This window comes from Pogona vitticeps, chromosome 3 (genome assembly GCF_051106095.1).
Source record: "Pogona vitticeps strain Pit_001003342236 chromosome 3, PviZW2.1, whole genome shotgun sequence".
Taxonomy (NCBI): domain Eukaryota; kingdom Metazoa; phylum Chordata; class Lepidosauria; order Squamata; family Agamidae; genus Pogona; species Pogona vitticeps.
In genome coordinates, this window is record NC_135785.1 from 229,434,874 (window position 1) to 229,451,914 (window position 17,041).

The 17,041-nt window shown below is 41.1% G+C and overlaps 2 protein-coding genes across 8 annotated transcripts in view; both read left to right on the forward strand.

The window, feature by feature from the left end:
* The window catches only part of SENP7 (SUMO specific peptidase 7), a 52,526-nt gene extending 43,772 nt beyond the window's left edge, over positions 1-8,754 (forward strand). For all 6 annotated transcript variants that reach the window (XM_020784892.3, XM_020784894.3, XM_020784895.3 and 3 more), the window contains 3 exons: positions 2,278-2,346; positions 3,442-3,592; positions 6,788-8,754. In XM_020784892.3, coding sequence (XP_020640551.3) covers positions 2,278-2,346; positions 3,442-3,592; positions 6,788-6,925 — 358 coding nt within the window. In that variant the 3' untranslated portion in view covers positions 6,926-8,754. The remainder of the gene's footprint in view (positions 1-2,277; positions 2,347-3,441; positions 3,593-6,787) is intronic.
* A 4,686-nt stretch (positions 8,755-13,440) lies between these two features.
* The window catches only part of IMPG2 (interphotoreceptor matrix proteoglycan 2), a 77,749-nt gene continuing 74,148 nt past the window's right edge, over positions 13,441-17,041 (forward strand). For both annotated transcript variants that reach the window (XR_012085037.2, XM_072993882.2), the window contains exons 1-2: positions 13,441-14,351; positions 16,167-16,430. Coding sequence is in view for 1 of the 2 variants with exons in the window: in XM_072993882.2 (XP_072849983.2) it covers positions 14,273-14,351; positions 16,167-16,430 (343 nt within the window). In the remaining variant the exon portion in view is untranslated. The remainder of the gene's footprint in view (positions 14,352-16,166; positions 16,431-17,041) is intronic.

Here is a 17,041-nt window from a genome sequence, read left to right on the forward strand (position 1 = left end):
AGACGGCTAGAGTGCAATTGGAGAGATGAACTGACAGATTATAATAAGAAAGCTGTCAGGATCGCGACTAACCACTACCTTGCTAAGGTCAGGGCTGCTAGACAATCACACTTCGCTAACCAAATAAGCGAAGCTTCAGATCAGCCGGCGGAACTCTTCCGTATAGTTCGCGATCTATCTGGAATTGGTCTAGGACAGGTGATGGACCTCCTACTAATATCTCACCTGACCAGTTTGAAGCATTTTTAAAATCTAAAGTGGAGGCCATCCGCTGGGACCTCTCTCCTTTTTTAAATACAGTGGATCGAGCAGAGATGTCCAGCGCTCTGCCTTGCCCGGTGAGGCTTGAAACCTTTCAGCCTGTGACAACAGATATGGTGGACAAAGCGCTTGTTGGCTGTTGGGCCTACTACTACTACCTTAACCCTTGTCTGGTCTGGCTAATCAAAACAGTCAGGCTTATAACAACTGAATGGGCCACAGTAATGATTAATGGGTCTTTCCAGGAGGGCAAGGTTCCTCTTGCCCTCAAGGAGACACTCATTAAGCCCATTAGGAAGAAACTAAATTTGGGACGATATTGGGAACTATAGGCCCGTCACCAATGTTTCCTTCCTCAGTAAAGTGGTGGAGACGGTGGTGGCTGATCACCTTCAGTCTCTTTTGGATGAAACCAATGCCCTGGATCTGTTCCAGTTGGGCTTCAGGCCGTGCCATGGAACAGAAACAGCACTGGTCGCACTGTTGGATGAACTGTTGAGGGAGGCTGACAGGGGCAAAACGTCTTTGCTGGTCCTCCTCGATATCTCAGCTACCTTTGATACTGTCGACCATGGTATCCTCCTGGGGAGGCTCTCTGAGTTGGGAATCGGTGGCCTGGCGCTTGCCTGGCTCCGATCCTTCTTGGAGGACTGTCCTCAGATTACAGCTTGGGAAGAGTGTTTCGGCCCCGTGGAGTCTCAATTGTGGGGTTCCACAGGGCTCAATTATCTCCCCAAAGCTGTTTAATATCGATATGAGACCACTGGGTGGGGTCATCAGGGGGTGTGGGGCTTCGTGTCATCAGTACGCTGATGACACTCAGCTCTACATCTCCTTTTTACCTACCTCAATGCATGCCGTTCTGTCCCTTCAACACTGTCTGGAGGCTGTACTGCGGTGAATACAGGAGAATGGGCTGAGGCTGAACCCAGACAAGATGGAGGTCCTGAGATGGGTGGCCCCTCCACTGGCGGTTTGGGAAACTCCCTCTCTTGGGGAGCGACTCTCATCGCGAAGAGTGAGGTTCGCAGCTTCGGGGTCCATTTGGATCCGGAGCTCACCATGGAAACCCAGGTGGCATCAGTGGTTCGCTCCACCTATTTCCATCTGTGGTGGATTGCCCAGCTGCATCCCTATCTTGATGGTGGGGCCCTCACCACTCTGGTCCATGTGCTTGTAATCTCATGATTAGACTACTGTAATTCGTTCTGTGTGGGGCTACCTTTGAGATTGACGCGGAAGCTTCAAATGGTGTAAAATGCCGCGGCCAGACTTCTTAGTGGGACAAGAAAACACCAACATATCTTTCCCACTCTGGCTGCCTTGCATTGGTTGCCCATTCATTTCTGCATTGATTTCCAAGTGTTAATGATGACATATAAAGCCTTAAACGGTTTAGGACCTCAATACCTAGCGGAACGCCTTCTCCCACCTAGATCTACTCGAGTCACTCAATACAGCCAGGAAAGACGGCAAAGGGTCCTAACGCCGAGGGAGGGCCAGAAAGAAAGTACAAGAAATTGAGCCTTCTCGGCAGTGGCTCCTCGACTTTGGAACAGCTTGCCATCAGAGATTTGCCTGGCACCCTCACTGGGTGTTTTTAAGAGTCAATTAAAGACTTGGCTCTTTAGGCAGGCCTTCCCTCCTGTCAATATTTAACTTTTACTTCTTACTTTAGCTTTTCCTCACACTGCCCATCTTGAGCAATACTAATACTATTGACTTAAATTGTTTTATATGTTTTATTGTAAGCCACCCTGAGTAGACATTGTCTAGAAGGGTGGGATATAAATCAAACAAACAAACAAACAAACAAACAAATAAATAAATAAATAAATAAAAGTATACCATTTGGTTGTATTTATTTCTTACCATATGCTATAATTCTATATACAATACTACAATTAGTTTATTTGACTCATCGGCTAGTCTAATAAAACCTCCCCTGAGGTACAAAAATAGGCCTATTGAACAATGGAAAATGAAAGTCCTTTTTCCCCCCTCTCTTTTTTATAGGCCATGTATTCTCATCTTAGATTCCCTGAAGGCAAGCTCCGTGCAGAATACCATTCAGCTTTTGAGAGAGTGAGTAACACTGTCTTTCACTTGGTTTTTCGTGTAAATGTACAATGTCAACTTAATTTTTAGGCCAAATGATGCTGCATGGATCAAGAGGTAAGTCCCGTGGTCCTCCAGATATGGTATGACTAAAACTCCCATCAGACTTGGGAAATAAAAAATAATGAAGAAAGACTGGGACGTGTGCTCCAGCAAAATATGAACGGCCACAGTTGCTCATCCCTTATACAGAATTTAAAAATTCAAAATAGCAATCCAGATTTACAAAGCAAAATTACATATTAAATTATGGTTAGTTCAGTTTTTTAACATGTAAGCCAGGAGGGGCAGAGTGCAGCTGGTGGCCCATATGCAGCCTCTTTAGGTTCCCAGTGCATTTCTGTGGAGACCCTTGGACCCCTCCCCATGCATCCTGGGGAAAGAAAATTTGATCATATAATAAACTGTTATAATAATTTGATTTCTGTTTTCTTTCATTGTAATTTTATGGATAAAAATATTCTTATTTCTTTGAAGCCATTTTTGTTTTAATTTTTAAATGTTCAAGATTTTGTTCATGGTTTTATTGTTATTTAATGTAATTGTCTATATGCTATCTTGAATGATAGAATGAAGAGCAGCAAGACAATCATTTTGTATATAATAAAAAGAGTGTTAAGTAAATAAATATACCATTTACTACGTATACATACTGCTTATTTTTGTAAGTGTCTATAGAGACTGGATTGGTTTCAGACTAATTCAGTCATGTATACATTCTCTTAAAATCAGTGAGACTTAAGAAAGCTATATTTTCCCATTTACAGTAGTAGTTCCCACGATATCCATGGGATCAGTATCCAGTTATCCAGGGTCTGAAAATATTAAAAATATTTTTTAAAAACCCTAAAATATTTATTTTTAACAATAAAGTTATCAGAACTGGCCACTAGAAGGAGACGGAGACCATGCTATGTATAACATTTCCTGTTATAATAGCATTTGATACAATCTGTGACTTTCAGTATCTTGGGACCGATTTCCCACAGAAGCGGGGATCTCCCCCTTATTTTAATGTGGTATAAGTGCAACAAATCTAAATCCACCCTTTTAAAATTTCAGATACCTGGAAGCAGAATGGGAGGCAAAACGCAAAACATCTCGTGAGTTCAGCAAATCAGTGATGGTAGATTTCTGCCCAAGAGTTCCAAAACAGGATAACAGCAGTGATTGTGGACTGTATTTACTGCAGTATGTCGAAACCTTTTTCCAGGTGCAAAAAAACTAATTGATCTTTCAACTTATTATTTTGCTTTTTTAAAGAAATCTCACCTCCTTATATACACTTGTTGTTGTTTAGTCGTTAAGTCGTGTCTGACTCTTCGTGACCCCATGGACCACAGCATGCCAGGCCCTCCTGTCTTCCACTGCCTCCTGGAGTTGGTCACTTCAATGACACTGTCCAGCCATCTCGTACTCTTTCGTCCCCTTCTCCTCTTACCTTCACATTTTCCAAACATCAGGGTCTTTTCCAGGGAGTCTTCTCTTCTCATGAGATGCCCAAAGTATTGGAGCCTCAGCTTCAGGATCTGTCCTTCCAGTGAGCACTCAGGGTTGATTTCCTTTAGAACGGATAGGGTTGATCTCCTTAACAGTCCAGGGGACTCTCAAGAGTCTCCTCCAGCACCACAATTCAAAAGCATCAATTCTTAGGCAGTTAGCCTTCTTTATGGTCCAGCTCTCACTTCCATACATCGCTACTGGAAAAACCATAGCTTTGACTATGCGGACCTTCGTCGGCAAGGTGATGTCTCTGCTTTTTAAGATGCTGTCTCGGTTTGTCATCTCTTTCCACCCAAGAAGTAGGAGTCTTTTAATTTCATGGCTGCTTTCACCATCTGCAGTGATCATGGAGCCCAAGAAAGTAAAATCTGTCACTGCCTCCATATCTTCCCCTTCTATTTGCCAGGAGGTGATGGGGTCAGTGGCCATGATCTTAGTTTTTTTGATGTTGAGCTTCAGACCATTTTTGGCGCTCTCTTCTTTCACGTGCATTAAGAGGTTCTTTAATTCCTCCTCATTTTCTGCCATCAGAGTGGTATCATCTGCATATCTGAGGTTATTGATATTTCTTCTGGCAATCTTAATTCTGCCGAGGGATTAATTCATTCCTGCCTTTCGCATGATATATTCTACATATAAGTTAAATAGGCAGGTGAACAATATACAGCCTTGTCGTATTCCTTTCCCAATTTTGACAAATCAGTTCAAAATATTCATTAAAAATATCCATAAAAACCATATCCATTTTTAACTATTGATTCCTGTCCCACATATAGGTTTCTCAGGAGATAGATAAGGTGGTCAGGCACTCCCATTTCTTTAAGAACTTGCCATAGTTTGCTGTGGTCCACACAGTCAAAGGCTTTTGCATAGTCAATGAAGCAGAAGTACTGTAGATTTTTTTCTGGAATTCTCTGGCTTTCTCCATAATCCAGTACATGTTAGCAATTTGGTCCCTAGTTTCTCTGCCCCTTCGATATCCAGTATGTACTTCTGAGAGTTCTCCGTCCACATACTGCTGAAGTCTACCTTGGAGGATTTTGAGCATAACCTTGCTAGTGTGTGAAATGAGTGCAATTGTACAGTAGTAGGAGCATTCTCCATCTTTGGCTGCAGAGAATATAATCAATCTAATTTCAGTATTGCCCATCTGGTGATGTCCATGTGCAGAGTCACCTCTTGTGTTGTTGGAAAAGAGTGTTTGTGATGACCAGCTTGTTCTATTTATTTATTTATTTATTCGATTTTTACCCCACCCCTCTAGACTACGTCTACTTGGGGCGGGTTGCATAGTTCTCTTGACAAAACTCTATAAGCCTTTGCCCTGCTTCGTTTTGAACTCCAAGGCCAAACTTAACCCGTTGTTCCTTTTATCTCTTGACTCCGTACTTTCGCATTCCAGTCCCCTATAATGACAAGAACATCTTTCTTTGGTGTCAGTTCCAGAAGGTGTTGTAAGTCTTCACAGAATTGGTCAATTTCAGCCTCTTCAGCATCGGTAGTTGCTGCATAAACTTGGATTACTGTGATGGTGAAAAGTCTGCCTTGGGTTCATATTGAAATCATTCTGTCATTTTTGAGATTGTATCCTAATACAGTATAGCTTTACCCACTCTTTTATTGACTATTTATATTTATATTTATATTTTATTTATTTATTTATTTATTGTATTTATACCCCGCCTATCTATGAGGCTACTCCATTTCTTCTACGGGATTCTTGTCCACAGTAGAAGATATGATAATTTTCTCAATTGAATTCGCCCATTTCCATCCATTTTAGTTCACTGACGCCCAAGATGTCAATGTTTATTCTTGCCATCTCCTGTTTGACCTCATCCAAGTTACCAAGGTTCATAGATCTTACATTCCAGGTTCCTATGCAGGTTTTTTTTTTCAGCATCGGACTTTCCTTTCACTTCCAGGCACGTCTGCAGCTGAGCGTCCTTTCGGCTTTGGCCCAACCACTTCATTAGCTCTGGAGCTACTTATATTTGTCCTCCGCTCTTCTTCAGTAGCATGTTGGACGCCTTCTGACCTGAGGGGCTCATCTTCCAGTGTCATATCTTTTAGCCTTTTGTTTCTGTTCATGGGATTTTCTTGGCAAAGATACTGGAGTGGCTTGCCAGTTCCTGCTCCATGTGGATTGTGTTTAGTCAGAACTCTCCACTATGACCTGTCCGTCTTGGGTGTCCCTGCACGGCATAGTCCATAGCTTCTCTGAATTACTCAAGCCCCTTTGGCACAACAAGGCAGCAATCCATGATGGAAGCAATCCATCAAGTATATACACCACGTGATGACTAAAATTACTTAATTCTCTTGCTCATTGTTGTAACAAGCCCCATTCTGACCCATAGTAAGTTGTAAGTAGACTAGGCCCATTTGCATCAGTGGAACATAAGGAGGAGTTGACTCACCAAATCTTCACTGATTCAGTGGGGCTACTCTGGTACAGTAAGCAACAGAATTTCATCCATTTATTGCTGAGTAGAAGTATCAGTGAGATTAATGATTTGATCCTCAGTTTTTACTGTATTTTGCTTGTTGATGTTTCTTGGTTTTAATAATAATAGGATGAATTACTTGGGGGTATCCATTGTGTTACTTTCAGGCAAATATAGTATTATCTTAGATTTGCAAACAATATTTGGATTATTTGAGGTTTGTGATTTCCTATCTCTTTGCAAGGAAGTTCAGGAGATTATTTTGGAGCCTTTTTCTATGAAAAAGCTTTCACCAAGCATGCATTTTAATGTTTACAACTATTGATGCATTATTTGGGTATGCAAGCCCCACTCTGACCCATGGTCTGCTGCTATAGGTAGCTGCTGGTATCATTGTTCAGTCCTTTTCTGAGCAATATGTATCTTCTTTCTAATACAACTTTTGTAAAAAATTTCAGAGTCCTGTTGTTAACTTTGAGCTTCCAATACACTTGGAGCGGTGGTTTCCTCGTCGAATTGTTAGAAGCAAGCGAGAAGAAATTAGAAACTTGATCTTGCAACTTCATCTGCAGCAGCAGTGTGGCAGCAAAAGCTAGCAAGACTCTTCCTAATCTTGGAAAGAAGATTTATGCAAGACGCCTTTTGTCCCAAAATTTTGGAGTCCGTTCATCAGCATTTGTGCTTTGAATGTTGCAAAGAGGGATTGAGCCTGCAGTGGGAAGAAGGGACATTAATGTAAAATTTTAGAGATGCTCCCCATGTGATGTTTAAAAATAACACTGAGTGCTGCTGGAAACATCATTCCTATGTCTTAACATTTGTTATGAAAAACAAATCATATTTTGCTCTGGTGGAGGAGGAGCCAAATGCTACTGATTAGAGATGGTGAGAACTAGAAAACAAGCCATGAAGTTCATTAAAAATCATTGATTTGCATTCATGAAAACTGACAAACCTGAGCCGACCCAAACCATAAACTTTTTTTTAATGTTTTAATGAATTTCCTGGTTTGTTCCCCCCTCACTCCCACAGCCTGGCCCTCCCCGCTGCCCCTGTTGCCTCTCTACCTACTCCTCCTCTTCGTCTTCCATCTTGAGAGACAGCAGGCCTGTCTTCCCTTCCAGAGCTGGGCCTGCCATTCCTATGCACTCCCCCATCTATCAGCAATGCTGGATCACCCATTTGCTGCTGCACAGCCTGCCCCACCCACTTCCCTTCCCCCATTGCCTCCCTACCTGAGCCTGCCACCTCCTCCTCCATTGTCGTTCCAGCTGCAACTGAAACAAATGAGTGGCCCCAGCCAGCCTTTTATCTGGCCTGCCCATTTGCTTCCGATCACAGCTGGAACAATGGATAAGGAGGAGGCCCAGGTCCAGCCAAGCCACTGTCTCTGCACATGCCCACGTTGGTAAGCTGGTAGCCGGTTGCATGCGCAAAGACAGCAGGCCCCTCTCCCGGAAGGGAAGCCAGACCTGCTGTCTCTCAAAATGAGAGGTAGAGGTAGAAAAGGAAGAGGCATCAGGACCAGGTAGGGAGGCGACGGGCACAGTGGGAAGGCGGTGGTGGATGCATGGGTGGGGGGGGATGAACCAGGAAGTGTGTTAAATTGTTTAAAAAGTTCATGGTTTGAGTGGGTTCGAGTTCATTGCTTCTGGCAAACCCGAACCAATTGTGAATGAACCAACCAATGATTTTTAACCGACTTCCTGGTTAGTTGTTTAGTTTCAGTCAATCTCTGTTCTTGACATATATTGTTTTTTGTCAGAAGTTGATAATGCACAAAAACTTTCTACATTACATTTCTAAAACTCAAGCACAGAATGTGGAAATGTGCTTATAATGTAAAAATGTAATGTTGGTGGCAGTGGTCATTCTTCCATCATTGACGATCACTTAGATCAGCTTTAGGGCCCCAATCTTCTGCTATGCAGCTCTTTGTACGAATACTATGTATTTTAATATATATTAATTTACTATTTTAATATATTAGTATAAGGCCTTAGGGTCTTTGCTGTACTGACTACAGCTGTAGCTTACAATTGGCAAGTGACAATTGTTGTAGTGCTTTGTAGTATTTATATGGGGGGTGATGGAAAATTAAAACAATGATAAGGCACTTTTACAACAATGCTGTGCCCATAATGGGGAATAAAACCTATACAATACACAAGACATAGAACACAGTAAGGTCTATTGCTATTAATAACCTAAGCAAATTTTATGAAGAGAAAAAGTTTTAAAGCTAGTGCTTTGTTGTTCAAAAGATATTTTTCAAGAAGACTTGAATTCATTCATTTTCATCGGTTTCCTGTGTTGACTTAACAGAAGGAATAAGGAAGTTGTACAGTGAATGTTTGTTTAGTTCCCATTACATCAATTATTATTTTGTTGCTGTAATTGGAAATAAAAAAATTCCTTAAACGAATTTTTCTGCATTTTATTTACAATAGCTCATTGCTGTTTCCTTGGCACTTGACAGAATGCTGTTTGTTGAAATCTTATCTACCATCAAGCACATGTTATGAAATCTCAGTTCATACTGACTTTATCAAGTTTGAAGTAAGCACTGTGTGCAGGCTGGCAAAACCTATGATGGGTCTCAAAACATTAATCATACAACACCTATTTTATAAAAAAAATGGTCTTGCAGTGCTACATTATAATTTGCAGAAGACCTTGAGCATGGGACACTGATGGAGATCTTATTCCTGAATTATTTATTTATTTATTTATTTATTTATTTATTTATTTATTTATTTATACCCCGCCTATCTGGTCATTTCGACCACTCTAGGTGGCTTACAACATAAAAACATAACAAATATAAAGAAAAAAATTGTAACAAATAATTCTGCAAGATGGGAAGCATTCAAAATAAATCAAAATAGAGAGAGGAGGGAAGAGGGTCAGGAATTAACTGGAATGGTTTTTAATTGATTTTTAAAAAGTACCCAGCGAGGGTGCCGCGTGAATCTCCGGAGGGAGATTGTTCCAGAGACGAGGAGCCACCGCCAAGAAGGCCCGATTTCTTGTCCTTTCCTTCCGGGCCTCCCTCGGCGTCAGGCTCCTCAGACTCACCTCCTGACTCACATGGGTGACATGGGTAGAGCTAGGTGGGAGTAAGCATTCCGCCAAGTATCGAGGCCCTAAACCATTCAGGGCTTTATACATAAGCATCAAAATTTTAAAGTCGATGTGGAACCAAATGGGCAGCCAATGCAGTGCAGCCAAAATAGGAGAAATATGGTGGAATTTTCTCGCTCCGCTAAGGAGTCTGGCCGGTGCATTCTGCACCAGTTGGAGTTTCTGCGTCAACTTCAATGGTAGCCCCACGTAGAGCGCGTTACAGTGGTCTAATCTCGAGATTACGAGTGCATGAACCAAGGTAGTGAGCGCCCCCACATCGAGATAGGGGCGCAGCTGGGCTATCCGCCAAAGATGGAAAAAGGCGGTGCAGACCATCGACGCCACCTGGGTCACCATGGTGAGCACCGGGTCCAGATGGATCCCCAGGCTGTGGACACCACTCTTTGTGGCAAGGGTCACCCCCACCGAACAAAAGGGAGTCACCCAAACCTCTGATGGTGGGGGCGACCCTCAGAACCTCCGTCTTGTCCTGAAACAGAATAATTCCTACTGTCCTGATTCATGCAAGAGCAGTTTTCCCAGCAGTCCGCAGCGCAAACACACAAGACACACACATACACTTTTAGGATCAACTTTGCACACACCAAAATTGTATACATATATCATCTACAAATACTTTTTCTCTTGTACTTTTACATCTCTGTACACCTATCTATTCCATTCTGAAGGAAATCAACACTGAGTGCTCAATGGAAGGACAGATCTTGAAGCTGAGTCTCCAATACAGTGGTACTTCAATTTACGAACTTAATACGTATTGAAACAGTGTCCATAACTTGAAAGTCAAAGCACCATTTCCCATAGGGATGCATTGAAAACCATCCATTCCAGCTGAAGAAAAAAAATACCCCCCCACCAAAAAAACACTGCACGCCCCATAGGAACGTGCCAGGGCTGCAAGAAAACAAAACAAAACCCAGGAGAGAAAGGAAGCCTCTAAGGCTGGCTGAAGTGAACGGGCCCGGGCCAAAGACCTGGCCAGGAAGTGCTGGCCTGTCCGCCCGCCCACCTCCTCCTGCTCCTACGAAGCTTTCTTCACTCCAGTCAGCAGCCATGGCTTCCCGCCCTGCTGCCCACAGGAAAAAAAGAACTAAAAAATTTAAAGGAACACAGCAAGCCCAGTTGGAAGCTGCTCTGTTGCTGAGGCTTGAAGAAAAAAAGTCAAAAAACAGACACTAGAGGCACCTCCTTTGCTGAGGTTTAAGAAGGAAAAAAACCTTCCAAACACACGCACACATACTCTGAAGCAGAGCACAGAAACAACCCTCCCTGCAGAGACACACGCACACTCACTCTGAAGCAGAGCCACCAAAACCCACTCAGAACAGTTTTTAAAAGGAGAAAACAGGAGCTTAACCTGCCTGCAGACACACACACACAGGGTCACTCGGAAAGCAGGAGCTCTCTCAACTGCGACACACCCTTTAACTGGCTACAGCACAAAGAAGCAGCCTCGGCACCATCTACAGTTAGAAAGTTGAATTGCCCGCCTTTTCCCCCTGCCTGTTTCTGTTTGTAAGTGGAAGCTCCGTTTGCAAGTCGAAGCAAGAAGCTGTGATCAGAGCTGTTTGTAAGTCGAAATGTTCGTAAGTTCATAAGTCGAGGTACCACTGTACAGTGGGGTCTTGACTTGAGAACTTAATCCGTATTGGAAGGCGGTTCTCAAGTCAAAAAGACTGTAGGTCAAGTCTCCATTGACCTACAGTGCATTGAAAACCGATTAATCCCGTAACAGGCCGTTTTTGTTCCATTTTGGTTTTTTTCTGGTCTGTAAGTCAATTGTCAGGCTGCAAGTCAAACCTAAATTTTGCAGCCAGAGAAGTCTGTAACTCAAAAAGTCTGTAAGTCAAGCCGTCTGTAAGTCAAGAGTCCACTGTACTTTGGGCATCTCATGAGAAGAGAAGACTCCCTGGAAAAGACCCTGATGTTGGGAAAGTATGAGGGCAAGAGGAGAAGTGCAAGAGAAGAAGGGGACGACAGAGGACGAGATGGTTGGACAGTGTCATCAAAGCAACCAACATGAATTTGACCCAGCTCTTGGAGGCAGTGGAAGACAGGAGGGTCTGGCGTACTCTGGTCCATGGGGTCACGAAGAGTTGGACTTGGCTATTGGCTTGCCAGCCATGCATGCCATCCATCCATCCATCCATCACACAAGCAGATAAACATCCCTCCCCTCCCTATAAACCCACAGCGTAACACAATGGAAGGCATAGCACAATACACAGCACAATATGGGGAAGACAACATGAAGTCCACAGTGCATAGGTGGCTCGCTATTCTTTTCACCTATTAACCTGTGTTTTATTTCACATGTGCACCAGAGGTTGTGTATAGGGGTGTGTGTGGGTAAGATGAAAAAAAATATATTTTTTTATCTCTGAGATACAGCCATTTATTCCTTACTATTAGTTGTGCAAAGGAAACAGTGCTTGGGTTTAAGTAATTCATAGAATGTTTCCCCATGAATGAAGATAATGAAAGAAGGCCTTTCTCTTGTATGTCATGATCCAGCTATAAGGAAAATACATTTATCATTACTAGGTGAAAAAACCTCTGTGACAATGCTCTGATTTCAGAATAACTTTCTACAGGAGGTACACCAGGCATCTTCATTGGCAGGTTAAATTATTTTTCTTTGCTCAGGTATTCCAAATTTTAAACTTCCCTTTTGCAGATGTTTGAAATAGTATTTATCTCCCAGTTTTAATAGTAATGTTGTGTTTTCATTTAAATTATATACTGTTTTTATTTTAGTGAATATCTGATTTTTGTGTGTACTATTATGAAATACTCTTTTGGGTGGAGGTCAGCACTATATATTTTTTTTAAATAAATAAGTGGGTGAACTAATAAACTGTTCAGGTAAATTTACCCTTTTCATTTCTACCATATATATGTGATCATTATTTTACATGTTTAGAACAGGATTTTTGAACAGAGAACTGTCAACATCGTTCTACAATGTGTAAGGCAATTTTATTTCGGTGCAAGCTTTTGTGGATTGTGAACCATGCTGTAAAATGCATGTCTGTTTCTGAAGAAGTGAACTCCAATGCACAAAGCCCACAATGAAACAAATATGTTAATGTGTAAGGTGCTACAGTTCTGTTGCTTTCCTTTTTATAAGTTCTGATCTAGGAAAAATGTCTTTGTGCTGAAGTCAGAAGCTGTGCTGAAGAAGCCTGTGCTGAAGCCTAAGTGAAAACTTCTTCATACATGTAGTGAGCTAAGAAACCCTTCAAGCCTCTGGATCTGTGGTTCCCAACCTTGGGTACATAGATGTTCTTGGGCTAAAACTCCCAGAAGCCTTCACTACTAGCTATGCTGGTCAAGATCTCTGGGAGTTGTAGTCCAAGAACATCTGGAGACTCAATGTTGGAAACCACTGCTCTAGATGAACACTGGGATATAGTGCCTATAGCCCATGTTACCTGTCTCCCTCCCAAATCTTCCTTTGACATTCCCTTTTTCTGTAGTGAGATCAGTAAAGGAGAGTTCTGATACTTATTTTTTGTGGATTGCCATTTCTGATGTTAGATTTGCATCTGTTTATTTTATGGTACAGAAACTCTCTTTGCCCTATGTTGAATACTGGCAGGGGATGGCGTCTGTATCATATTAGAAGATGAACAAGTAAATCAAGTTCCTGACGTTGTTATGCTGGCAGAACTGCCCGTGGGCTGGCTCATCTTGAGGTTCTGTCAGGAGAAGATCTGCTGCACCAACTGACGTGTTGGCTAAGATCAATCAGTAGAAGAGCCAAAAAGGTGGGGGGGAAAGGTGGGGTGAGGGAACAACTAAGTTACACCACATTCAAACTTCCTCCAGCCCTGGACGTAGGCATTGTGCCAACACAAAGTAAGGCCAAGGTGAGGGTAGTCCCAAATAATTTCCAACATCTCAAAATTGGAAGCAATCCAGCCACCCCTAACTGTGAGCTGGCTCTCTGCCATCTTGGCCTATTGCAGTGTAAGAAACAAATAGTTGTAAATTGTAATTTCTCCTGTTTTCAAAAAAAAATTATTTTTATTCAAACTACTCATACTTCTGAAATTCTAATACCGTCCCCCTCAGGAGCATGTCTTCCAGATGTGAATCACCAATATAAAGGATGACGACCTGGTAGCGCAGCATGCTTTTTGCTGTATTACTCTAAGGGGGAGAAACTGCAGGAAAAAATCGTAAACAGGATTCTGTTTCAGCACACCTGAACTGCTGTTGATGGGGGGGGGGGGAATCAAATTTTGTGTTATTTTTTAGAAAGTTTAATATAGCAATAGAGTGGTAACTCGGGAGATGATCTTCTTGTGATTGCCATGATACGAGCATAATAAATTATTGCTTGGATAGCAGCCGGTTTTTTTAAATAGAGGAAGTCAATGAAAATTGCACTTAATTAAATGTGAAAGGTACTGTCCTTGTAAAGACTGCCAGTTAACAACATGACAAGCTCCAGTAAAGCTGGCTTAGCTGCACAGCTTAAAGCTAAAAAATTGTCTCCATGGTCCATTGGATAACATCAAGGAGGCTCTCCTTCGGCACCTCTTGTGACTTCCAAAATGAGAATCGAATAATTTCTATTATTATTAGACCATCTTGAAAATAGTTGAGATATTTTGGCTGGCTTTTATTGAAGAAATTATACTAACCCTTTTATCGAAGGCAATTAGATGTGACGCCACAGCTTGTCCAGGAAGGGACTCTTACTGGATGTTTAACACGTCCAGAGAAACAGACAGGTCTCAAAAGGGGCTTAATTCTTTTCCCCCTGCCTTAAAAAAAGGGAAAGAAATATGTGTAACTTTTCTTGGAAGATTTGTCTGGGAATTTGGATGTTTGTGCTACTTGAATGGCATGTTCAAGCATTTGCAGGTAAGAAAATGATCCATCTTTATTTCTTAAATGTCTTTTGAATATTCCTTTAAATACAGAAATGGATTCAAAGCTCATCATTCTTACAGCAGACCCACTGAAATCAAAAGGAACCTAAATTAGTAACAACTAACTTCAGTCCCACTGATTTTAGTGGGTTTGTTTAAAGTACAATCATGTATGGATCTAATTAATTGATGTTTCATGAAAAATTATGTAATTAGGATGAGAAGAAATATGTTTATAAGTATATAGAGTCAGATTCTGCTTCTTGGTTGTGGGTTTCAATGATTATCAACACCTGCCATACCTGACAGGAGACATTAATGAGCCATTATGTGTCTATCTTTAGCACAGGAACAGTCATTGAAGGACAGTTTTCATGTAAATACACCCACAAGAAAATCATGATCTGAGCTTCTTTCTGGTTAATTGAGAAATATCCTATGACTGAGTCTTGCAAATTTTAAGGATGAACAAGTTTTATTTGACATACGTTTAGGTAGCAGTCCCATGAAATTTATGCCAAATAAAACTGGTTAATCTTTAATGCCCCATAAAAGTCTGTTACTTTTGCTGGAATAGACTAACTCAGCTGTCCCTTCAAAATAGTTAGCATTTGAATGAACAAAATCTGGATGAAATCTGATTGGTTCAGAAGATAATACAAGAAGTGACTGCCAGTGTCAAGGCTGTCCAGCTGATTTTTTTTACTAGTTGATTTCATTATAGAAGCATATATATCAGTAGAATTTATGTGTTTGTGTTGTTTATCAGGACGTACATGGACATTGAAAATATCCCCCCCTAGTTAATTCCTGACTCCTCTTTCCTTCTCTTTCCTCGTGTTTTATCCAATTGATGAAAGTTTTCCTTTTTGTAAATTGGTTTTTACTATTGTTGTTTCCTTTGTTGTGAGCCGCCTAGAGTGGTCAATCGACTAGATAGGCGGGATATTAAATAAATAAATAAATAAATAAATAAATAAATAAATTTTGGATGAAGTAAGCTACTCGAAGCCCTTGAATATACTGGGTCAGTTCTGTTATAGGATGAACTCCACTTGCTAGTTCTGACTGGAGTAGACTCACTGAAACACTGCCACTTACTTAAGGGTTAGTGTGACACACACCATTAATTCAGTGGGTCTACTCTAGTTGGGACTAACAACTGGATTAATTCTATAATGTCTTTCTTCAGATATGTGACATGTCACACTAGCTCATGTTCCTGGGTGAAGGAAAAACTGGGCACAATGGCAAGGAAGGGACCTCATAAGTTAAGTAACAACATATTTTAACAAAGGTGTAAAATGTTATATTTGTTTTTCCTTTGTCATCATGGAAGCACAACTGTTATATTCTTATCATTCAGTCAAAACAATTGTATCTCTAATACTTATTTGGGGAAAATCTACAAAACGTTATCCTCTTCTGAAATGCTAACCATTCTCTCATGTGGCCAGATCATCCTGTTAATTTTTTTTAAAAAAAAAACTTGCTACAGGGAATAGTTGCTTTTTAAAAAAAATTCAGTAAGCATATGGTATCATGGAAAAAACAAAGTCATGGGACATATTGGATAAAGTTTGATATGGTAATTACTAGGAATCGTGATTCCTAAGGCGTGATACCAAACCAGAAGAGTGGGACATGAAACCTTTATTGTTACCATCCATATTATCTAAATGGATAAAGAAAGCAGCAACATATGTTCAGTTTGGTTAAAATCCCTATTTCTCAATGAAGCTCACTAATATCGTGACAATATATGTGCAGCTTTTAAAACACATTTGTTTATGATGTGCTTTTGCAGATGAACCCAATTTACCTGCAGAGAACATAGAAGCTAAGGAAACTACACCAAATCTCCCACCTGATGGCTGGCAATCAATTAGAAGCCATTCCCAGTTCCTGGATTCTAAGCATCTTCTTGATTTCAGGGAATTTGAGAAATTCAACAAGCGCTTGTTGTTCCGAAAGAAGAGATCAATTTTCTTTCCAACTGGAGTTAAAATATGTCCAGATGAATCTGCTGAACAAGCTATTGCCAACCATCTGAAATACTTTAAACTTAGAGGTAAGTGAGCACCACAAGACCAACATTCTCGCAAAGCATGATGTCTGGTGAATAATTTGGGAGTATGTGTTAGTTTTGAACACAAGGAAGTCTCCTAAGGACAGGCTGGTCTGCTAAGGAATGTGTGGTCTAAGGATATTTGACAGCTCCCCCAAAGAAGAGTTGGACTGCCATGATATTCATGGCCAAGATGAAGATAGCCCAGGGGCAGATGGCTAGTTTCCTAGAGGAGAAAATGCTAAATTATCTTTCCTCAGTATTTATTGTCACTGTTTGCTTTTTTAATGGCTAACTTTTTACCATGAAGAAATAGTTCCCTTCCACTTTCAGCTTCCAACAGGGAATCAAACAGAATGTATATGAAGAATTTCTCCCCGTCTCCCCTTTCCTCAAAATGTTCTCAGAATTATATTTTGTGACGATATCTGAGCTATTAAGTACATGTGTAAATACCTGTATCTCTGTGATCTGTGAGCTCAGTAAAAGAGGCCTCTGCATACTACACATGTGAAGTACTAATGTTGTCTTAAAATACCCAAGGAGACTAAGTTAATGTCCAGCCCTCTGAGGTGATGAACCTGTAGGCTGGAGATGATATATATGAAAAGGAG